This window comes from Cyrtonyx montezumae, unplaced genomic scaffold, assembly GCF_038088225.1.
Source record: "Cyrtonyx montezumae isolate F1298 unplaced genomic scaffold, pur_monq_1.0 scaffold_6, whole genome shotgun sequence".
NCBI lineage: Eukaryota > Metazoa > Chordata > Aves > Galliformes > Odontophoridae > Cyrtonyx > Cyrtonyx montezumae.
In genome coordinates this window covers 6,852,665-6,877,837 of record NW_027072067.1, presented here as the reverse complement: position 1 = coordinate 6,877,837, position 25,173 = coordinate 6,852,665, and the positions used below count along the sequence as shown (strand labels likewise).

Here is a 25,173-nt window from a genome sequence, read left to right as displayed (position 1 = left end):
CAGAATGAGAGCCTTCCTTCCTGCTTTTACATTGGAAGCACCATAAGGAAAACAAAAATCTGTATTTTCACTGGTATATTGATTCATGCAGTTGTAAGCCTGACTAACTCCAGACTTAGAAATAAAAAAAAAGGATTTACTAATTAACATCTCATTTCTATGTTCTTCTATTCAAATTTTCTGCTTTATGCTATGGCGTTGCAGGTGCTGGATGAAACCTGAAAACTGTAAGCACGGCTCCAAGGTCAATTCCAGGACACGTCATATAATCCTGTTCAACAGTTCAGCAACAGTCATTTTAGAACAATCAGAATTTTTGTCACGCCTTTCCTAAAGCCCAGTCATGTTAAAACTCTATTCCACCTCTTCATTCTGCTTATTCACAACCAGCTTAGACATACTGCTTCTTGGGTCAGTTTCATCCTTCAGTCTTCCTTCTATTGAGACTTCTCCTTTTGCAGCCCACCCTTGGCTTGGGTTTTCAGCTTGACAGGCTAACCAGGCTAAGGTCTAGCATCCCTTTATAAGCAGTTACCCTTCACATAGTCCCTCTGGTAGTCCTGCATGATGTGTTTTTCCTTCCTGAAGACAACGACCACAGCTGCAGTACTCTGCTCCCAGACCCAGTACACTGCTCCTCATGTGCTTTATCCATCTGGATGCGAAATGAGCACAGTTTTTGTTGGCTTGGCTTTTATTTGAAGTTGCACCATAACCCTTGCACTGTCTGAAACCAGTTCAACACACTCTTATTTTAATTAATGCAAACATAATTTGCCAGCAGCTCAATTTAAGGATGACTTATGACTGTTCAATTTATGTTGGCTCCTTCCCAAACTAAACCAAACTTACGTAAAGCATGTGTTGACTGAAATAACAGTGCTCACAGGACCCATCAAATCAATATGGATGCAAACAATCTTGAATATATAGCCAATGCCATAGCATAGAATAAATGAATAAGGCTTAAGACAGGAGCAGTAGTTCCTAAATGATTCCTGACAGACCTGTACATCAGCTCCAGTGAATCTCCCTAGGCAGTATTTGTCAATACTTAAATGCTCTAAGTTGGAAAGTTCTCTTCCACCCAACCTACATCTCCATAGCTTCAATTTACACCCCTTAATTATTTTCTTCAACATAGTGAGCACGAAGAATCACTTATTCAGCACAGTCTGAGCGCAGGCTTTGGGGATTTTCCTTAGACATATTTGAAGAATAATATCCAATGTCAGTTGTTTCTCCCCTCCAGCACCCCAAGCTTTGACCAACCCACTCCATCTCTCAATGGGAATCTCTCAACTCCATCTCACTTAGGTTATCTCAGTGCACTCACTCAGCATCAGAACAGTGTGACAGGGCACCCCAGCTAGAGGAAAAACCCAAAGAAGCCTACAGGCTTTGCAGTACTTGCAATATTAATCTTCAACAGAAGCAGATTTCAGAAAGGTTTGAAGAGGCTCACACATCTCAGATACTTTTCTGAAACAATACCTTAGAGAGGATTGTGCTGCTTGTCATCATCAGGCTCCTTCCCTCCCAGTGACCACACTCACACTCATGCCAACTAGGCAGGCTCACTGCCCTTCCCCAGACCACCACTGTGTACATAATCCCTGCCCTCAGCACCCCAAGGAGACGCATTTCAGCTGTGCTGCAATTTGCAGGCAGACAGTGGCAGCTGTTGCCCTCTATATCCATGTTACATAACTGTACCTCTGCATGTCGACAAATTCTTCCACTATCAGCCCTAACCACGTTTTCCAATGTATGTTCACAGCAATTCTGAGAGGAAGGAACAGTAGGAACTCACTCCTGTGAATCATCATCTTGCTTTAATGCCGCATGTGGCTACAATCGTCAGTCTACCCACCAAGAAAGCCTCTGAAGAAACACCCCTGTAGGAAAGGTACCCATGGCAATGTGACCTGTAAGAGGACCCAAGCAGTGAGGGCCCAGCCTGACTCCTCCAGCACCCAACTCAATGAGCTCTCTGTTATCTGCACCTGAGGGAAGAATCCAGACCACTTTCCCTCACCAGGTTTTGTTATCTGCCTTCACAGTCAGGATGCCAAGAGCACTTATCTGCAGATCTATTTTTGAAGCCTGTTTCTGAATTGTAGTTAATGCAGCTCAAATCCATGCAAAATCTTCTCTCTGCCATGTTTCCAGCTTTGGCTCCTTCTGACATTCACCCTTGCTTTGCCTTCCTCCTCCCAGGACAGAGCAGCTCTAGAAAACACAGAAAGGTTCATGCTCCAGTCAGCGCTGCAAAGGCACCTATAGGAACCCCTCTGCCAGACCCCACTCAGTGATCTGCAGAATATTTCTGCAGGATCCAATGGGAGTTCAGGCACTGCTGCCAGAAAGCTTTTGTGTCCTGGGGATGCAGACTACCCCAGCACCTGCTGAAAGCCTGCCTTTCTTTGAGCTTTGATTTGAAAACCTGTGATGCTTTTGGTTATGAGGTTATCATCGGTTTCACTGAATGGTGAGAATATCATTTCAAAGTGGGTTTTCTCTGTGCTCCCTTACACAACACAGGGCCATAGGTGCCTGTGGTGTTCAGACTGTGTTCCAACTGCTGCACATACAGTGCTCAGTGTCAGCTGACAGAGGCTCTATTTCTGAGCACAAAAAGGATACCTGAATACATTCTAAGTTGGCACCTCCAACTGCAACAATTCACAAATGCTGTTGTTCTTTTATCATAGAAAAATAGAATTTTTCAAATTGGTGACTTCATATTGGAAACTTTTAATGAGCTGGAGAGCATTATACAGCACAGCCAAGTGCTACTGCACATGTTGCCCTCCTCACTGTAAGAAGCTGGAGTTGAGATGTACCATTTATTACAGGTAAAGAGAGGAAAGATTTCCTCGCACAATTAAATTTATAGGTAAATGAGAAAGGAATTCTGAAACATTTCAGCAGAAACACTGATGGGGAAAAGATACAGAGAAAATACGACAGTTAAAAAAAAAAAGCAGTGATGGACCTAAATTCAGAAAAAAACATTTAAGCTCTGTTCAAATGAACTGGATTGAAACAGGACTTGGAGGAAGTTATACGTCTCTAGAGAATTCAGATAACACATCGATATTCTCTGTGAGCCCAGTGGATTGTGCTTTACAACAGATACCCACACAGAGGAGCAGATTTGGGAACCTCCAACTGCAAATAGTGGGAGGAAGCAGAGCCAGTTAAACCAGGACAGCCTCGAATCCAGCTCCCTATAATCGCTTCCACAGCTAAGACTGAGCATCACTGACCTGATCCTGACAATCTCACGCAGCAACACAGACAACCAGGCACCCAGGCAAGGAGCAGCTCAAGCCCCAGTGAGAGAAACAAACAGGAGCTGCAAGGCAGAGCCAGGTGCCTGGCACCATGCAGTTGTTGGACAACTGCTGTCATCACCTGAAAGCTGAGGCATCTAGCTTGGAGCTCTCCAGCAAAAGAAAAACTGCATTTATAAAAAGGCACTGCCAGCCCTTAAGCATTAGCTCAGAGGACATTTCAGTTAGACTGCGAAGAGGATGTAACTGATCATTGTCTTGTTATAGCTTTTATATGTTGGCTGCTGTTCCGAAGAAAGATGGATTAAATACCATGTCTGTTTGGTTGGACTCCAAATTAAAAGCTCTGTGATGGCCTTTCATTCCTAATAGTAGTTTTGGATTTGCTGTTGTTGTCCCCCTCCCCCTTATACATATATATATAAATAAGTGTGTGTGTATATACATGTATGTATTTTAAAGGTCTTGGTCCTCCATAACAACAGCTTGAAAATTATATGGCCTAAAGTATAGGGGACAGAAGTAGGACAGGACATGTCTCTGTCAAAAAAGAACGTTCACCTACAAATCCACACAGCCAAATGCTGCAGCTTTCTACTCTCCATGCCCCGAGGGGAGCCCTGGGAAGCACAGCAGAGCTGCAGCAGGAGCTGCTGGGCTCCACACAGTCCCAGCACCGCAGTCCCTGCAGGGCTGGGCCACGAGCAGGTAGGGCAGTAAGCTGGCAAAGGAAGCCAGTAAGCCCCTGTAACATCGTGTTAAGAAGTTTCACAGAGAGATAAAATGTTGCAACTCATTAAACACACAACCCATATTTTCAAAAACTGCCACAGGCTCAGCCTCTAATAGGATTTAATATTTCCTACTTTCGGATACCCAGGCACACCATGTGAAAGGACTCGCCATAATCCAGGGCTTCTGAGAGGAGCCAGGAAATACAGCTGTAGGAAATGAAATGCCCTTACCTACTAAAAAAAGAATTAAAAGCTGGGGTCATTCTTTCACCCAAATATTATATTAAATCTGGAAAATTTATCTCTTTCCACTCTTTCAATTAACCCAATTCCAGAAATGTGACCTCTTAACAATTGGTTTTACCTTTCCTAAGCTCCTGCTAGCTTCATTTCTGCACGCAGCTTGTTTGTGCTGAGGTTCTTAAGAAATGAAGTGTCTGCATGCTGCCAGTCTGCTGCATCTCTGGCTTGCCAAATGCTCTGCAGTAACAAGATGCAAGGACAAGCAAACAAATTTCTGTTCAAGTAGCAGCACGGCCTTTCCCTACTGCAAACAAGGCACGAGTGGAGCTCTCACCACCTCCCATCTCTCTGAATTGTTTAACCTCACTTGAGGGTAGTAGGGATGTATTGCTGCCCCTTCCAAAGCAGGACACTGATCTGCAACAATGCAAGGGAGCACAGCCAACAGGCAGCTTTCATGAGAATTAATTGCTCTCAGCATACCACACTGAGCTTTTTATTTTGACGAAAGCTTGGTTTTTAATCAAGCTGCAGATGAAAAAGTTTTCAAAGCACACTCATTCTTTACTAACAGTCTTAAAACCAACCTGATCAGATTTCCTGCAAATAGCACTTAAGGAAAAAAAAAGGGGGGGAGGGGCTAGAAATGTAAAAGTTGGAACTCAGAGCCTCCAAATAGCTGTAGTGAAATTCTAGGTATCTTAAAAGAGATGGCTAGATCTTCAGCAAACGACTTCTTGCAGGAGGAAGCTGGATTAGTTGCGCCAGCACTTGCCCAATGGCCAAGATCACAAAACACTCAATGTTTGGAGCATCAGAACCTAACGACGGAACAACTCTCCAGCATCTTCTGACATTGTTACAGGCAATCAGCACTATCTCACTCAAGAAGCTGATATATCAGTGGCAATGTAAAGAGGCAGTTAAAATGTAGTAAGAGCAAGCCTTCTATTGCTCCTAGGCAAACTTGTAAAGTAGCGAGCTTGCAACCCACCCAAACCATTCCAAGTACTTTTTAAAGCAAGTGCTTGAGAATTCACGACCTAAAGATGACTTCTTAGAAGTCATTTAGGCACGCTTTGCCTGCCAGAAGTGCATTTTATATCCTGCACTGCTACAATTATTGCAGTCACATGCTGCAATTTATTTTAAAAACCTGCCTACTTCAAAGGGTCTTTAAAAAAAAATATATCCTTGTGAGATCTTATCTAACTGCTGCTAAATTTAAAGGGGACATTGAGAACTTTAAAATCTTGAATCTATGTCACCTGTACAAAGATTTTATTCTTCATCAATATTATTGCACATAACTCACATCCATCTCAGCTATGCAATGGGCAAAGATCAAGCACCCAAACAGTAAATCATTGCTATGAAAGCAAACAGCAACTCAACAGGTTGGAGAAAGGTTATTTAAATCAAGTGAAAAAAGCCATTACTTAATGAATTCTCCGATCTATTCGTGCCATTGTTACTAGACATATCACATCACCTACTTACTAAGGCTTAACACTATAAAGTGTTGATAGATCACAAGCATAACGTTCTGTAAAAGAGAAAGGCAGAAGTACTGGATTGAAGACAAGGAAGGCAACATTTGAGCATATACTTTCAACTGCACATCGACAACTAAGGAGAAGTCAATCAGCTGAAATGCTTCTTCTAGATATGTTTAGCTAAATATATACATTTAGGTATGTTTAAACGTGTGAAAACATATACTCAGATACTTGTATTTATTTTCAAATACTCTGCTTTGCCGTTGTGTTCTCCTTTGTGCTGATTACAGTTCCACTACAGCCCCATATCCAGCTGCTGTGCACCATGTATCACTGCCTTCATTATCTCTGATAAAAAATTGTTTGTTCACTTACATAGGTATTTTAATCTTTCAAGATAAGTCCTATTCCAAAGACCTGCTTTCATCACATCACTATCAGCACAGAGAATTATTTTCAAATCAAATTTGCATAGCAATCTGGGGCAAACATAATAAAAACTGCTGCTCTAGGAATGCTCCTGCATTTCAAAATACAGAGCATCACTAATACAGCTGGAATATAACACTTGTTGCAACACATGTATAAGCCACAACTCAGCAGTTTTAAAACTGCTACTCATTTGATTGCTCTATGGGCATTTTAAAAAAAGTATGCAGCTATTTCTTTTTAATTAATACATTAAAACAGATGCACAGGCTTCATTAACAACTTTTCATCTCACTGTCTTAAACTTCAAAAGGTAAGTAACATTTCATCACATTTAACATCTTCTAAATAAACTGGTCCTTCCCTTTTTCCATTCACACAATTGAACAGACTGCTTTGGCATGGACTAGGGTTAATGCTGACCTCTATGTGTGCATCCTGGGAAAAATACAGACACAATGGCACTAAGGTGAAGAAAAATTGACTTTTTCAGAACCGATGCAATAAACGATAAGCAACGAGTGTGTTTCACTTCATTCACCCAGGCTGGGTATTACTATAGAACACATGAGAAGCATTCCACTGCATCCTCCACATGGGCTGCAAAATAATCCATCTTTATGATGTCTTAAATAACACACATCTCCACTGAATGGCACAGATCAGAGCGCAGCAATGCAGTGGGTGCTCCCAGGCAGCACTTCCCCAAACCCCAAACCAGCAGCAGCACCCTGGGGCTTGGCACCACCACTATCCTCATCTTCATCCTCATCAATATCCACATCCTCACCCACCCCAGGACAGCCAGGAAATCACCATACTGAATCGGGACATTACGAAGCGACGCCCCACATTCAGGAATGCTGATATAAGAGGTAAAGGAATTCTTCTGCTGCTCCCAGTGAAGGAAAAACTGTGGAAAAAGCATGACCCCAGGAGCTGTCCCCTGACAAGCACATTTATAAATAATCCAACTGTGAGAAGCAGCTTCAGCAGGAGCTTGCATCTCATTAGGAGCCAAGGACTCCAAGACGACTCCATCAGCTCACAGAAACCCACTTCCAAGTATATGCTCTATGTCTCTTAAGGTGCAAAGGTCACCACTCAATGGAAATTATAGTTTTCCTACTCATATAAATCAGCTTATTAGAAATGTTTTGATGGTGGTTTTTTTTGTTGTTTTTTTGTTTTGTTTTTTCCTCCTTTCTCTAACAGACACCTCGTATATTTCAGCTTCAGCTCTGAAAAAACAGAGGTATCACAACAAGGAAGGTAACACAACAAGGACAGTGAATACTCTGGCATAAATAAAATACTTACTACATAAGTTTCGTGATTTATTTTTACTTTAAAAAAGCAAGCAAGCAACCAACCATGCACATCACATGTACTGTCAAGTTAATTGCAACATCTGAACGAGTGGAGCTGCAATTATCACTGCTCACTGATCAGCAGCTAGCAGCGTGCAAGAGGTTATGAAATGCCTTCTCCCCTCTTCACAGTGGTTTCTACTTCATTTTCCATTGCTCCTCTGCCAACTCTGATTTCACTTTCAGGCTGAACTATCACACCATAGATTCTTAAAACGGTAGTAAGTGCCCCCTGAGGCCCCGCAGTGCAAACCCCAGCCACACAGGCTGCACTGGGGACAGAGTCTCAGCTGAAGCCCTCAATAAGAAAGCATCAGAGCACACTGAGCTGCTGTTGATTTACAGGCTCAACACTGCACAGAGAAGTTGTCTAGCAAAACACTTCAGAGGGATGGTTAGTTACAGTGAACAGCATCTTATTAATCAAGGAAGAGGATTTCATGTGACAGAAGGCCAGGCACATGCACATACACCCTGCAGTGCGGGAGGTGCTGCAGACCAGGACCATGCCACTATTTGTGTATGGACAGGGGTACAGCAAAAGTAAATGAAAGGGAAGATATTAAACTCTTATCTTTTGTTTAAAAAAAAAAAGCCTACTGGAAAGTTTTCATGAAGCACCATCCATTTTTAATGAACCCTCCCTAAAGGTGCACAAAGGAAGGCAGGAACCGGCCAGTGAGTCACTGTAATCCTCCCCTCAGCTGAAACAAAACCAGATCAGCACCAGTCACACCTCTCACACAGATTATCCAGGATTTAGCAGCCACACCGATTTCATCTTCAGGTCCCAGGTCAGGAAGCTACATACTTCGTTATGGCCTCTTCCTACAAAGCTCGTTTCCCCAGCCACGGAGCCTGCAGCTCCAGCGATTCTCCATCACCACCCACATGCCAAGACTCCTTCCCCACCCGGACTGCTCCGCAGAGCAGCACTTTGTATATACATCGAGCCCTCGTTCAGCAACAGCAGGAAAACAAAAGAAGAAAAGCGAGGACAGGAACGTATTTGCGTGGCAGAAGTTGACAAACAGCCCCAGTCCCCTTCTTTGCAGCAGTTACTTCCGAATGCAAACAGACACCACTGTTCTCCAAGTATCTCATTTCAAGCATAAGAGATCACTGCCACAAAACAACTATTTAGAGGAAAAGCGTCCTTTGAAGCCCGCATGCCAGTGAACAAGAGCCTGTTCTGAAGGAGAAAAAGAACACCTGAGAGATAGCTCTCAAAGAAATACGCATCCTTTAATAAATGAAGCTCTGTATTTCACACCGGCAGGCAGAGTTTCCAGTAACTTCGTAGCCTCAGCAGTTACAAACTTATAACAGCGGCTTCGTTTAAGTAAACTGGCAACAGATGAACGGCTGGAAGTATCGGCTACTCTCACGTCTTGTTACTTATTGCCACTTTTCTCCCCCAGCTCAGGGAGCCTTCCTCGGGAACTGCCCAGCAGCATTGCTGCGCGGCCGCTGGCAGGGGTAGGGATGGCTTGCTCTGCACCCTGCCCACAAGTGATACAGCAGTGAAAGAAATCCCACAGAACATTCACCATTCAGTTATTGTTTCCACCCACTAACACACAACCACAGATATGCCTGCTGGTTTCTCTCCTGTTTTTTCCTGGTAGATTGAAAAGGGGGATTAATCCTCTTCCACATACAGGGGACTCGTGGAGGTGTCTTCAGCATAGAGGAAACCACAGGGTGCCTTCATAGGAGTATCTTGTGTCAGGTAGGAATCTATCCCAGTTGGCTCAATTTAACACGAGACTATAAAAACAAGGCATAAAATTGACCCCAGGCCAAGTAGGCTCTTCTGAAATCACTGCTGCTCCACCACCCAGCCCAGCAGCTGCCAGGGAACTGAAGGCAGCATGCTTTTCCTTGAGACTGAAAAGGTGAGGGACTCAGCTGCAGGCTCCCCTCCTCCAGGACTGCAACACATGCTCAGAGAGGTAAACCTGAATGCAAACGCAGAGGCCCTATGGCAGGACTCAGCCACAGCAAGAAGTGTGGGGCTGTGGCAGAGGGCTTGCTGCTGTGGGGCACAGCCTCCAGGCCTGAAACACAGACTCTGAAGTGAGGCTTCTATTTAAAGACAAAGCAGTGTCGGCTACTTGACACCAATGGGCTCAGCAGCTACTGGCAGCCAGGGGAATTTATAGCTCCAACTTGCTTTAGTCCAGTTCAAGGGTCGCTGTGCATCTGAGGATGTGCAGGTTGACAGCAGAAACTTTCCTTGCACTTTGCACATTTTCCTAAGGAGTAAGTTACAGAAAATTCCTTCATCTCCTACAGCAGCACTAAGAGAACTTGAAGTTAACAGCAAAATAACCCAGTATCTCCTGATGTTTTCCCCTACTAACCCCAGTTCTCCAAACTGGAAGTCCCTGGAGTTTAGAGGCTTCAGTCAGGCTGAACTGCCACAAGGACTACTTAAACTCATTGAGGCCAACAAAAGTTGAGAGAAGTTAGTATAACTCCCACAAGAAGCTGAAGAACAGCAGGGCTGATGCTACAACCCCAGCAGCAGCATGTGCCAAAACCACACATAAAGGAGAAACCTGACCAGGGGATTCCAGATGGGCTGTAAGGGATCTTTCTAGCTCATTATCAGCTCATTTCACTTAATACACAGCCACCTGTGTGAAGCAACAGGTAATTTTCTTCTGATTTCTATACATAAGCACTGAAGTTCATCCCAAAACACCTGTGTTCATTACAGTCACACTATTTGCCATAGGACAACATATTCTCATCCTTCATCAGTAGCTGCAGACATAAGTTTCCTACTGCAACTGAGAGAAAAACAAGTCTTCCATTGCTAATAAAGCCATGGCTGCATTAATGCCCAAAGCAAGTTCTAGTACTAAATAGAAACAAGTCAAAATCCACATAAATACGACAATTTCCTTTAGTTAATCAGTAAAACCTAGAATAATGCCAGTGTATTGAGTCAGTTTCACAGGAACTAGATATCAAGTACTTCAGCAAAGAGCTGTGCTGGTCTGCAGCAATTGGATACATCTGGAAATGTGATTTCCCCCTCCCTTCCGCACTGCTTCTATTTTAATAGACAAAATTGATTCAGTTCAGTCAACCACCACAGCTGTATTAGCTCTGGCAAGTACAATGGGTCACCCTAAATGTTCCTCTAACTGAAAAAAACCCAGACAGCCTCAGGAAAAGCAGCATTAAAATGCTGCTTGTTGTACAAAAACCTGGAATAGACACCATAATTTTAATTCTCAAAGCACGCATCAGAGAGAAAAATCCATTTCAGAAGCAGACTTAGGCAATACCTGTTTTGTACTTCTCTACATAGAATAACTCAATTCTCAATATATGAAGTGGCCAATTGCCATTTGTTTTAATAACACCATTATGAGATAGATATTTTCAATTATTAACTTTCCCCCATCTGTTTGGTCTTGCTAAGTCTTAAAAAGCTTTAAATGGCCAAAACAAACCAACTACACTATTTAGACAAGCACAGCCAATACCTACAGAGACTGCAGTACCACTGGGCTCTGTTCAGAACCACAGATTAGTCAGGTCCATACTTTGCTAAACAATTAAAAAAAAGACAGTTACCCCAAAACATGAACATAACTAGAACAGACAGCTGTTATCCATGCAGAGGCAAATTCAACTACTCTGGATTAAAATGAAAAAAAGAGCCTTTTCAATAGTTTTCCGGGGAGTTGGGCTAAAAGGACTTGGACTATCTCAAAGAATTGGTAGCTTTAGAAGTTAATATTTACAGCTTCCCCTCTCAGAAAAGCATTAAAAAAAGCAGCATGCAAACAAAAAAACACTTTTCTTAAGCTGTGGAGGGGTATTGCTGACTTTCTTTGAAACTACAATTCAGCACTATTTTAAGTTCGTTTACCTAACCAAAAATTGCATTCAAATTTAAATCAATTCTGGTAACGTGTGCTGAGTGATTTTTTTAATAGGATCAAAGACCACCTAAAGCATGTTTCATTTTCTCTTAAATTCAGGATGAAGATCAGATTTTATTTACAAGAAAAGGCCAAAGGAAAAAAATGCACATGTTATTTGAGCCTGTATTCTCCTATCTCTTCTCCTCAGTTCATGAATAGCGTTTTGTATTGCTCTGTGGCAAACAACTGAAGAACAGATGGCATTAAGTCTTACGTTACTTCTTCCTCAAGTAGTTCAATCAACATATATTCCTATACCATAGCACTTCAGTTTACCCATTACTCCCACAGCACATATAATCACCATACAGTTATACTGCATTAACACAGCACAGACTGTTTTCCAGTAAATAACTTACTAAACTTGGATTGAGTGGACTGCAACATGCAATATGAATTAAAACATATGTGCTCTTACACAGAAGGTTCTGGAATAAGTGGGACCGAGTTCCATCAGCTCCATGAATGTGCTCACTTAGAACAATGCTGCAGTTACGATGAGGTTACCAGCTATGCTGTATCTTGTGTACAGGGCTATAGGAATGTTTTAAGAAAACAACACTGAGGGTTCAGTAAATTGGAAACCCAGATAAGTCCTTTCAAGATTAAAATGGAGCATCTTTCAAAAAATAGTTTTGGAGGTGAGTACAACTGTATGTGCTTCTTTGGTTTATCCTCAACAGTTGAGCAGAATGGATACCATGAACCACTGTGATGCATATTTGAAGTCAAGTCAGCGCTAGCAAGCAAAACAGTCACTACAGAGAGGTTCTGGTAAAAGTTCATTGGCAACTGACTTACACCTCTAAGATCAATCTTGATGAAGGATTAGGAGTTGGCTCCTCCATTTCAGTCACAGAGAAGTAGTAAGATGTGAAATGAAGTGGTTCTTCATTGTATGAAGTCTCAACTCCACAGAAAAAAAACACCACACCAAAATACTAATTTCCACCCTCTTTGCCAAGCTAGGCTTCAGGCATGCTGAAATCAAGTCCCATCAGGACAGCATCTGTGTTTTCCAGTAGGCCAACATCACTTCAGGGAAACTATGCATTTCTAGATGTAACTTTAGTTCCGCACATACAAACTTAAGCAATTGGAAAACCTGTTCTGCTTCTGCGTAACTGTTTCAGATATTCTCCAAGCATCATTTGCATAAATTACTCATTTCAGGGCAATGGAGATGTCTCTTCCAATAGCAGTGCCAATCCCCATACAGCTCACACAGTGTGTGTTCGGCTGGGTTCTTACACCCACAGGCTGTTTGGGTATCACATATCAGCGCTTATCCTGGCCTGAAAGCACCACTGTAAACCTACCACAGACCCCATTGAAGCTGTAGGTTGGTACCCTGCTGCTTGTAACAAACAGATGTGAAGTGGCAAGCCTAAAAACAGATCTTCTAACCAGACAGCTGTTAACACCTATCACAAAGCCACCCCTCCAGCTGGGCTCCTAGGATGCAGATCCATCCACTCCTCCAAAACAGCCCCTTCACACCCAGCAATCCACCCTCCCAACCCCTGCCTATGATACCTTGGAGCATGGAGAAGCCCTGCTCAGCTGCTCTGCCATCCTTCTTTCAGCACATCACCATCAGCACTGCTTAATTCTCTCTTCAGCCCTCTGCTATGCCCTAACCACAAAGCAAAGCAACCACCAGACCACAAAAGCAAAGCATGTTTCGCACACACAAGTCAGACTGCGTATCAACTGCAAACATTATTAAGATGACAGCTTACAAAATCAGGCTCCTCCCCCCCATCAGCTGCAGGCAGGTGGTGACTAAAGGGACCAGAAATATCCTTTGCACCAAGAGCTGATTTTATTTGCAGGCTTTCCCTCTTACTCTAACAGGACCACACACGTTTACAGAGAACAGCTTAAATGGGACTTAGGGAGCATAATGCCAACCTTTAGGGAAAACATACTCAAAAGCAGAAGAAAGGAGTCTCATTTCATTCAAAGGAATGAATCTGAAGCCTGACCCAACCCTATTTCATATAATGATTTGAGAAGCAGTCTATTAATAGTTCACTACCATGCTCCTATTTCTGCTTTGCGATGTCATAAAGAGAGTTCTACTAACAAACACCAGTAATACAGACACGCTTTCATATGGTCACTATGAAACAGAGCTAAACCAGTTGTTCAAATTTATATAGCAGTACCTCAGAAGTTGACTTGAGATGGTTGAAATTGGTCTTGGAGATAATGTAATGAGCACATAGTAATGTCAGATTCAAGCTTCCAGAGACATTCTCCCTCCTTTCCTCTTCCACAAAAGTCTTTCTAAATTGTTCTGTTCATTTACACTACAAAGTTCACCCATCCAATAAATTAACAGCCCGGATAGTAACAATCTGCTCCTCTGACATCAAATGAATGCTGTCAGCCAACAAGGACATCATAAAAATCAACAAAATGTTACTTCATCCTTAAAGAAATCTCCTGAATGCTCAACACAGGGTCTCCAGACATCCTCCTTCCACTGCCAGAAGTGGCTCGTCAGCTGGTGTGAAAACCTGCTGTAACACTGCCCATTCCATGGGTCCCTGCTTTTAACAAGCCCAGTATTTTATTCACACAGGAACATCCAAGCCATCCATCTTTTGAGGCATAGAAAAGAAGCGCTACAGAAGTACAAAGCCCAACGCTCACCTTGTTGAGATTCAGGCTCTCCCTGCAGAGCTGTACCATCAGAAGCTTGTCAGGAAAGCTGCAGGAGGATGAGGGGTGGCAAAATATATACACACAATCTCCCTGCCACATCTGTTTGTGTTTGGCCATTTCAGCACCCTGCATTTGGTAGCTTTGCACAATCAGAGCTATTTGAGCACCTTGATTTCTAATTTCACATGGTGAAAGGGAAATCCACCTCTTTCTCCTTCACTCCCCCACAGCTTCCCAAACACCCCCAGTGCCAACCCCGGTAGTAAGAACTCACACAGAGCACCCCAGTATCCAAAGAATAAACTGAAACATAAAATGAGGTCTCTGCATTTGAGACAGCACTGTGTTAGACTGTTCTGCAGCTTCCCCATATGCTCCCAAAGGAGAACGGGATGGGGATGCTGGATGCTGTTCATCTAACTAGAAAAGGACATTTGGCTTGTCAGCAGCAGGTTGGCAAAGGCCTGTAGTCCTTATTCATGACCTAACATTTTACTTAGAACACTTGAAATGCTGTTACCAATGCCTCACCACAGAGCAACTGTATGACACCAATTAAAATTAATTATAACTGTTGACAACCTTAGAATGCAAATCCTTCCAGACTGCAAGACACACTAATCCCATTCCAATAGTTCAGTTTCAGGAAGGAACAATAAACTTATTTTCTCACTAGAATCTGACTAAAGCTTTCACATCTTGCCAGACAGGTCTAAAACCCAGATTTCACTCGGTTATCACTTGGATCCAGCTGTAATTCTAGCCATGATTTCACTTCTGAATCCTAGAGCCATCTTTTCACTGAAATAAAAGCACCGATCAGGACTGGCTCACGAAGTGTCTGTACATATGGACAGAAAGAGGCAGGCACCAGGCAGCAGTACCACCAGGCTGAAAGAGCTGCTGAGCCAGGGCAGGGGATTAATGCCTGCCTGGAACCTCAACTGCTCACTTTTAAGAGTCTGAGAGTTAGAAACAAGAGGCACATGTGCACCTGCAGGAGGAAGACAAATAACACCACCAAACAATTCTCTTGCAAAAAGGTCCTCTGATTCTGTGAGACTGTAAAGGAAGTCATTTTGACTCCAGCAGCACAGCAGTCATGGCTTCTCTCAGCTTACTGTTAAATATGTCTGAGCACAGCACTCTACAGACAGGAGCTTATCAAAACAGCACAGCATACAGAGGAGCATCCCAAAGGCCATGACCAAAGCCATTCCTTTGCAGCACTCTGATGCGCACAATCAAAATCCCAAGCTAAAGTAAGTGCCCTACAAGTCAAAAGGCTCCAGACAACACAGAGCTACTCACACCTATCAACTGCTTCCCTCTTCCAGCAAACCAGGCAAAGGCCTCATATGCCAATGGCAGACACGTGCACATTCTCACTGCAGACCACAATTCACATACCCCACACACAGTACCCAGCCTCCAGCATCACCTGCACCCTGAGAAACACCCATCTTTAAAAAGACACTGCAACACTTCTGGGGAGTTGAACCCATTCCTTTAAACTAGCTTAATAATAAATGCAGATCCTTTCCACAGTTAGAGGCCTAAACCAAGCTCTGTGCTGCATTTAGACCGCCCAGCAGCAAGACCTGGTTTAGGCTGAAGCACAGTCTGTAACTGAAACACACTGGAATTGTGGAATTATTACAGCTGATTTCTCTACAAAGAGTGGGCTCAGGCACTCCTAAAAGAGTGCAATGAAGAATTAAAACAGAAATTAAACCTCACACTGCACTGCAAACTTCCCTTCCCAATCTCCTCCTTTGGTTTAAGTGATCCAAACAGGGGAATTTGAATAGAATGGGTTTTTCAATGCACCAGGTAGTCCCCTGTAGCTGAAGCTACTCTGTTATGGAAAATATGTTGAAAAATCTCTATTCTAATTCCCCAACTGAGGATACTGAGAAAACCTGGCAGCAAAATGAATTCCTGCTGTGTGCGATGGCTCTGTTTGTGACAGAGCTCACATGCACCGGTCAGAGCAGACAGCTCAGCAGCCTCAGCCCTTTCCTGCACACATTCCCCCAGAGGGGATCTGAATTACTGCCCTAAATGAATTTCAGGAGTAAAAGCTTCGCACATCAGGGCTCAGTCCCTGGCAGCAGCCAAATAGAGATGAGGCCCTTCCTTGAAGCCCTTTGGCAATCCTAGAGCCTTCCCACCCAGACCCCCACTGCTGGGAGTGGAAATTGGGCTCAGCCCTTCCTGTTCCAGGCCTCCATGCACCTCACAGCTCTGTCTAATGACAACCAACGAGAGCAGAGGTGGCGAGAGCTGAAGAGTGCTGCCCATGCTTCCTAGCAGGGAGCAGCACTGCAGTGAATCACAACCATATTGTGCAAGGAAGCCATTGGGGAATAGGGATGTGGCTGCACATCCATCCCTTCCCATCCCATCAGGTTAGGGGTAATTTACACAGTCTGTGCTGGCCCTAATAATATAGGCAGCTCAAGCTGAAGGTATTACAGTATTCACACTTGAATAAGCATGGTGTAACACAGTATTAATGTGCTGTTCACATGCTCCCATGGCCCATAATACTGTCACCACACAGCGGGACCAAGAGGGTCCAGGGTCAGAAGTCAGAGCTTGATTCCCACCCAAATCACAGAGCGAACACTGGGTAATATTTAAAATGTCATTTTTCCCTTGATATATATATAGATTTTAGGCTTTCCCCACACAAAGTCCTATTCAAATCGATGTTAACTGTGAGTAACATCAGCGAGGTAAGGAAAAGACCCTAAAATATTTAGAAAGGAAATCGTATCTTACTTCATGCATATATTCTCACTTTGTGTGCTTCTGCCATGTTCGCTAAAGCCAAAAGTGAAAATAATGAAAACTGCTACATACAAAATAAATGGTAATAATCACGTCCTAGAACAGCACGAAGACACTACCCTGCATCTTCTCTCTAGGCTTCACCTGGTGACTTCACAGAACCAGAACCCAAAGCAGAGCTGCTTTTCTTAGCCTCACTTTTAGATCTATCAGGGCACCGTGCTGAACCACAACACAGGCTCACCCCACAAGGTGGGAGGGCAGGGCAAGGAAGGGCTGAGAGACAGCACAGCTTCCATCTCTAGTACAGCATCACACACCCATATTCACAGGGGAAGGACAGCAAGCTTCCGCAAGCGCTCTGGAGTCGGTGTATAAGCACTGAACGCCTCCAGCCCAGACCCTCCGCCAAACGCAGCTCCTGGCTCCCGCAGCACCAGCCCCAGTGCCGCGGTGGGGCCGGGGCTCGGCTCAGCTCCCTGCCGCCTCCGAGCACCGTGACAGCCCCGCCAGCAGCGCGGAGCGGAGGGGGTTAATGCGGGGAGGAGTGCGCATAAGGTGGTGGGTGCGGAGCCAATGAGGGCACTGCGCTATAGTTAGACGCTGGGTACCGAGCGGTGGGGGCCATAAAGGCTGCTCGGAGCCGAGCTGCTGGGGGCGACACCGGCACCGCTGCCCTTAACGCCGGGGCTTACAAAGCGAAAAAAATCCGAAAGCACACGGGAGGATGAGCTTACCTGAAGTTCGCACCAAGCGACTTCCACCCACGTCTCCGTGTCCAGTCCCTTATAGACCGTCTTGAAGGATCCCCTCCCGAGTTCAATATCAAACTTGAGGAACCTGCCATCCAGCGAGGTGGCGACCGCCTTCATGTCAGCCTCCTCCTCGGGCTCCTCTTTCTTGGCCTTGCCCTGCTCCCTGCCCGCGTCCGACGCCTCCTTCCTCTCCGCATCCCTGCCGGCCTCCCTCTGCTCCTCGGGCCCCGCCGCACCGCCGGGTGCCGGCCCAGCCCGCAGCGGCCCCGGAGGCTCGGCCTCCAGGCACACCTTCTCCGCCGCCCCGTGCCCTGCCTTCGCCCTCTCCGCGATTATCCTCCTGGTTTTGGGGAGCAGGATGATTTTCCTCTGATGCTCCGACTCGGGAAGGTCGAACGCGGGCTCCTCCTGGTCCGAGTCCACCACGCTCCGCCGCAGGAACCGCTGATGGACCATTTTGGGGTCCCTGGAGCACGGCGCTCGGGGCGGCGGCGCGGGCGCTCCCTCCGCTCCCGGCCCCGCAGCGGCGGCCGCTCCGCTCCTGCTCCCGCCGGGCCCATCCATGTTCACACCGCCGTCCGCAGCCGGGGGAGCTCCGGGCCGGGCAGCGCCCGGGATCCCGCCGCCTCCCCGCCGAGGTGCCGCTCCGGCATCGGCCCCGCTTTCCATCGGCTCTGAGGTCTCGGCGCCCGGCCTGGGGAAGTCACCGCGCTCCGTGTCCGCGCCGGGCCGCCCCGGGGCCACCTGCGCGGGGAATGCAGAACGCAGCGCCTTAACGGACCGCCGTGGGCCCGGCGGCCAACCTCCGCCCCAACCCCCCGGAGCCGCCTCGGAACCCCCCAGCGGTCCTCGCGTCCCCCAGACCGCCCCGCGGGGAGCCGGGAACGGCGGGGGCAGGTGCACCTGCAGTCACAAAGGCGCGGCGGTACCGCTTACTCACGTGCGGAGCGGGGGGCCGCCGTCCTCAGCGCCATGGACGGGGATGGGAAGAGGGGCGGGCACCGCCGCGTGCGCGCGTCGCCGTGCGCGGTGCGTGAGTGTGAGTGTGTGAGAGCGTGTGCGGGGAGCGCGGTGCCGGAGCCCCGCAGCCCGCCCCGCGCCGCAGCGCTCCCTGCCCGCAGTGCCGCCCCCGCGGCTCAGCCCTGCGGCAGCCCCCGCCGCGCCCCCATGGGCTCCGGCCGCCGCCGCCCCCCGCCCGCCCCGGCCCCGCTCCTCCGCCCCCACCCCGCGCCGCCGCCGCCGCTCCGCTTTTGTCAATGGGAAGCGCTCCGCGGAGAGCGCCCCATTTAACGCACCGGCGCTCGCGGGCCGCCAATGAGGCGGCGGAGGGCGGAACCCCCGGCACGGCCCGCCCCCGACCGCGAACAATGGGAGGGCCACGGCCCCGGCCCTCCGTCACCGCGCCCCGCTGCGCAGCGCGTTCAGCCGCCGTGCGGGGCCGGAGCGGGGGGAGCGCTCCCGCAGCGGCCCCGCGGGACAGTCCCAGCCGGCCGGGCTCCGCCGCCCCGGCGCAGTTTTGCGTGCACAGGTGACTGCGGCGAGCGGCCGCTGTGGCAGGTGCCGCGAGCCCGGCCCCGTTCCTGCTCGTAATTTTTCGTAAGCCATCGAACGACAAGCGTGGCTCATTCATAGGGTTTGATAATTCACCGCAGCACCTCCGGTGTCAGCGCTGCGGGTCTGAGCGCGCCGCATGGATGGGGATTTTCCTTTGTTTGCCTCTTCTCTCCATCCTCGGCGAGCGGCCCTGCGCCGGGCGGGGGACCCCGAGCTGCTGCGCGGGGCCGGGCCCGCACACGGGGATAGGGCCGTGCCCCCCGCAGCGGGACGGGGCTGCTCCGTGAATTATTGGGATGACCCTGCTTGCAGCCCCTGCCCGGCCCGCTGTCATTGGCATTAAGTTCGAACAAACACGCTCCATATGGTTTGGTAACTAAGACTGAACTAAATAAATCTGAAAGCTTATTATTATTACCTGAGATTGCTGAGTGCGAAGAAGGTGCCTGTGAAACGATCATAATCTTTTTTTTTTCTTTTAATTCTTTATTTTTGGATGGAACCACTAAAACCCAGCAACTTTAGCAAAGTTTTGTGCACTGTGTGGAGATACAGACTGCAGGTGTGTAACCCCCCCAGACAGGAGTCCTGTAGGCAGAATGCAGGAGGAAGGCACTAAGAGACAGGCAGGGAAGGGTGAGTGACCCTTTGCCTTCTCCAGCCCCTGGATTAACCTGATGTTAGAGCTCTTTCCACATAGAGAGACTCTCACCACTGCGCTGATAGAAGGATGAGGTTCGGGCCAATGAGGCAACTCAGGCAGCAGCCAGCATGTCACTCAGCAGGTACACAACACAGGGAATACCCTAGAACTGAATAGATATCAAAACCCTGGTTCACCATCAGGAAAGTATGGCAACAAGAGACTTGATACAGCCATTTCTGTTTCACTACAGGCCTTCCTGGGGGAAGGCACAGATCTGTGCATCCCAATGAAGACTGCCCCAAAAGCCAGGAGAGAAAGGAGTGGCTCTGACATGGGCACAGCTATGCTGGGGCTCCAGGAAGAAGTGTGCAGGTAGGGCCTCGTGCCCCTCTCAATGTCACAGCCCTGTGGGTGTGGGTCCTGCCAGCAGCAGCACCATAAGCTGTTCTAGGGTGCTGAGCACTGCTGGAATGCACCACCCACCCCTCACTGTTCCAGCATTCACTGTATGGTCTCCATAAATGTTCAGCAAGCATTGATGAATGTCAGTGGGTGCCATTTTTTTACACGTGGGGGAATCCATTTCCACCCCTTGGCTTCACACACACTTCTGTGTCAGACCTCATTCTATCAGGCTGTTCTTCTGCCACACAGAAACAAAATATAATGGAATACTGGTAGCAAGGTTCAGTCGTTACTGCCATACCACTAACATCCACCTCTGAAATTGTGGGCCAACACGATAAAATAGGAGGCATTACTTTCAGAGCAGCCATCATAGATAGGTAGATGGATATTTGTTTGGAGTAAGAGAGATAAGCCGAGCTCCCCGTGCTAACAGCCTGACCTCCCGGTGCTCAGATACTGAGAATTTTTTTATTTGTTGAAAATAAATGTTTGCAGTGCACTGTGGAAACATTTATATTGGCCTTTGGATTTCTATTAACTTGTTTTCTTTATAATTTATAACTTGTTTGAAAGTGGGTCAAATACTTATGGAGAGCCTTTGGTTCCCTTTTCAGGCAGCCATGCTATCACCTCCCCCACCCGAATCTGACCAAGGATGATTAACAGTTGTTCAAAAATTACTGCGTTAATTCAGAAGTTTCTATTTAATTATTTATCTGCTTTGATTTGCCAGGAAACAGTGGCGTTGAGCCTACAATAAACGCAAATGGACTGCCCAATTAATTTCCAGATACTTCTGTGTGACCACGAGGACTGCAGGAGTTCAGATAGCACAGCCGTGTTTTCGAAAACCTCTCTCCCTTTACTTGTGCCATATTGTTACGATCCCTGTCGTACTTTAACAATACAATCTATGGATAGAGCTAGAAGAGGAGTAGGGAAAGGTAAGAGATGGAGTAGAACAGGCAGAACCAACAGGCGTGCAACAGGCTTGTTTTACAGACAGGAGCAAGGAGCAGTGGTGGGGCTTGAGGCCGCAGGGGCTTGTAGCCACTCCCCTGCCTACCGACACTGAACCCCACTGTAAGCAGCAGCTAAACTCCTCAAGTGCTTCTGGTGCAGCAGTAAACTGAACTGAGAAAGCAGACACCAGGTAAACAACATAGGTAATGTAGAGGCTGTGGCTCACGCGGCTGAAAACAAACACCTTTTTCAGTGAGTGACCTAAGTATGGGATTTCTGGCCTTCCGTGGACACCAGGAGACCATCAGATAATAGGCAACAACCTGAGCAGGTGGGGTCCATCAGTGCAGGAGGGACACGTGCAAAGAGTGAGCCCTGTGCAAGGAAGTTCTGTGGGTGCTATGGGTCAGTTTGAGCTCTGTCCTCCTTTGGGGCAGAATGACTTACACTGCCCCTTTTTTTTGTGTGTGTGTGTAGTAAGTACTAATGGTCAGGCAGCAAACATTAGCCAATGGTACACGTGTTAGAGATGATCTCAGCCAGCTCTGGATGGCTCCCAGAGCTTCTGACAGCAGCCCGCTCATCCCTCGTCAGACACCACACCAGAAGAGCATTGATAGACTGTCATTTTCAGTATTTGATACATAGGTAGTGGTACATCACCATGTTGAAAGTTTCTGTCTCATCTTTCAGTACAGCAACACAACAAAAAGAACGTGGAAGTACTCCAGTGGAAAGATGCTGCACAGTTATTTCTTCCAGTTCCTATGGGGAAGCCAAAAACCTGTCCTGAGCTGTCTCCATAGGTGTCATACTCTTGGTTTCCAGATAGCTTTGAGCACAGGCACGTCAACTGGGCATGTAAATAGCCCACGCCCCAGGTCCAGTTTTATTACAGTGACTAGCTCCTGGTGCAGATGTAGGCAGAGTTGGGGTGCCATACAATCATCATGACAGGATGAGAGAGTGTGGCCTCAAGTTGCAGTTGAAGTTCAGGTTGGGAATTAGGAAAAACTTCTCTGAAAGAGTGGTCGGGCACTGGAATGGGCTGCCAGGGAGGTGGTGGGGTCACCGTTCAAGAAACATGTTCATGTGGCTCTGAGGGACATGGTCACTGGGCAGTACTGGTAGTAGGTGGATGGTTGGACTAGGTGACCTTAGAGATCTCTTCCAACCTTAATGATTCTGTGACTCTGTGGTTCCCGTTTAACCCCTGGTCTGCACTCTGTTAGCTGGGAAACACACACACTGGAACGAACGCAAGGTCCTTCACACAGATGCATGCACATATTGCCCTTACTATGGAAAAATTGTAAAGAAGGAATTTTAAAGGTGAATTTCCTAATGTTATTTTAAAGCTTAAAAATAAATAAAACATGACATAATTCAACACCTCCCTCCTCCTATATAACAAGAATGCCAAAGCCTTAAGCCAGCGCTTCAGATCCCTACTTTAAAAAAATCAAACACTGTATATTTTATTGCTTTCAGAAAGAGAAGTGATGACTTCCAATTTCAGCTGGAGTCAGTATCTTCTTCACTAGAACTTATGGTATACTTCTTCAGCGAGGATTGTGTCAGTTTTCAGGGTACACTGCCAACTGATTGTGTAACCAAAGAATAAGCACAAAACAATGTATGCGATAGCCGAAATCACTAAGCTCCACCAAGTGGCACGACGGAGAACACGTTGCCGCCAGGCGGGGAGGCTGTGCTTTGGAGTGGATTCAGAGGTGAATGTGATCTCTTAGCCTGCCTTCATTAAGCATTCAGCTATTTTTGTTTTCTAACTCCTACGAGGAAGATGAATAGGGCATTGCAGAAAGATGTTCTGCAATGTAATTATTACTTATGTAACGTTCAGCTCTTGATCCTACTCATCCATCCTGCTGGTTACGAGGTTAATTGTCCAAGTGTCATGCTCCTGTGCATTCTGCAGCAGTGTTTGCAGAATGAGTGCCTGTATGAACATACATGGGGGGGGGGACTCAAACATCTGTTGTTCCTCATTTATATTCCGTCAGTGCCTAAATAGCATCAGGCATTAAATGAATGGTGTTACCAGCACAGAAAACAAAGATGGCTCCCGCCTTGAAAGGTTTCCAACTGTTAAATTAATCCACATGCCCGTATGAAAACACTAGGAAAAGGAGCTTGCATGCAACATATGCTAACAAAGCCAATGGATACATAAGTTCAAGTTTACTTTTCTGCTCTGGCTCAGCAGACAACACTTAAGCCATGAATAGGTTGAGCTCTAAAGCTCATCTGCTTTTTCCAGTTTATGGCTGATGTGCTAAAAGAGCAGAAAAATCATCTCTGCCCAGAAGATGACCTTCACTGCACAGAACTCTTTTCTTCCTCGTAAAGGTACAAAGGATGATACTTGTATCTTCCTAACAGAGCATTTTCTCCTGTCAGTGAACCCACTGAGAATTGCAGGACTCGCCCAGAGCAGTGTTCTGACTCCTGGAGGTGCCAGACAGAAAGGAAGAGCTCTCTGTTCACATTAACACATGTGAGGAGGCTGAGGCTGAACATAGCATGGAAAAGCTCCCGCTACACTGGGGCACGTCACATAGGGATATAATTAATAAAAGCCTATTAACATGACTCCTAATGTTCTTATCTGTAGAGCCTTTCTTACGGAAAGGAACTACTAGAACCAGACTGGGGTGTCTCATTCTGCCAGAGAACACCCTGGATAGTTCCTCTCTTTTCTAAAGATTTCTCTGCTCAGGAAGTAGGTTTTTAACGTCAGCAAAAACAATACAAACTGGCCTCAGGAGATCTGATGCATGGGGATTTTTAAGAGAGTTTACATAAGCTACGAAGAAGTGTATACAGAATTTTTATAAAGCCAGGAAACAATGCCAGAAAGCCTGTGGATGAGAAGGCAATAGCCTGAAGGGATTTTATCAGCTGTCGTTCTCTCCAGATGGTATCCTGTTGAGTTTTGCCATAAGCCAAGTTATCTCCTGGTTGGACTAACTAAACCATGTTTTATGGAATGAGAATAGAGATACATCTTACCAAACAAAACATAGTCATCTTTGTTTATCAGTCTCTTTTCAGTCAAACCAGAATGCCTAAGGCTCAGTTAAATGTGGCAAGATATCTAAAAATAATCTTAGATTTTAATCTTTGCCCCAGACAATTCAAGACTTTTTTCTTCTTTCACATACTGCTTGTCTAAGTAACATTGGGACTGACATTCAAAGAACTTCCCCAGCATGGAGGACTAGCTGTTTCTGTGTTCCCAAGGTCTAAAGATGAATGCCTTTTAATATAAAAGTTTCCTAGCAACATGTGTTGTCAGCCTAAAATGTGTTCCAGAAACGGTGATGCTTTCAGTATTGCCTCTGTTCCTCTGTTTGAATACACTCACTGTGCTGTGTTGTTATCCCTGCCTTCACAGCCCATTGTGTCACTGAACAGCAGTCTTCCTTCCCCAGGTTCAGCTCCTCACCGTCTCCCGCTTTGGTCGCACACACAAAACCATCTGCCAGCCCTCGTCTAGCGATGGGTGCCCTCTGCCTTTTTCTATCGCTCAGTGGAAGCACCTCCTTTGTTTTTCGATGTGGTTGTGGAGGTTATCAGACTCCTGAATCTTTCTGGATCTTTTGTTGTTTAGACTGTAAGCTCAGCCAACCTCAGAGCTGTTTTATCTGTGTCTGCAGGGCTTTGAGCAGCACCACTGTTTGCATTTTCCAGTGTTCCCTATGGCCAGCAATACAAACAAGCAAGTGCACCTTCCACAGCAGGAGCTACACACTCAGTGCAGAGAAATAAGCATGGACAAACTTCTATCAAATCAGGTTTTCATGCACTCAGGGAAACAGTGAAGGAAAGGAAGA

At 46.3% G+C, this 25,173-nt stretch overlaps 1 protein-coding gene across 7 annotated transcripts in view; it reads right to left on the bottom strand.

Annotated features, from left to right (window-relative positions):
* WNK2 (WNK lysine deficient protein kinase 2) overlaps positions 1 to 18,921 on the bottom strand; it is a 107,030-nt gene extending 88,109 nt beyond the window's left edge. For all 7 annotated transcript variants that reach the window (XM_065749757.1, XM_065749758.1, XM_065749754.1 and 4 more), the window contains exons 1-2: positions 18,686 to 18,921; positions 17,728 to 18,489 (exon numbers count right to left, since the gene is read on the bottom strand). In XM_065749757.1, the coding sequence (XP_065605829.1) occupies positions 17,728 to 18,414 (687 nt within the window). In that variant the 5' untranslated portion in view covers positions 18,415 to 18,489; positions 18,686 to 18,921. The remainder of the gene's footprint in view (positions 1 to 17,727; positions 18,490 to 18,685) is intronic.
* Between the last annotated feature and the right edge of the window lie 6,252 nt (positions 18,922 to 25,173).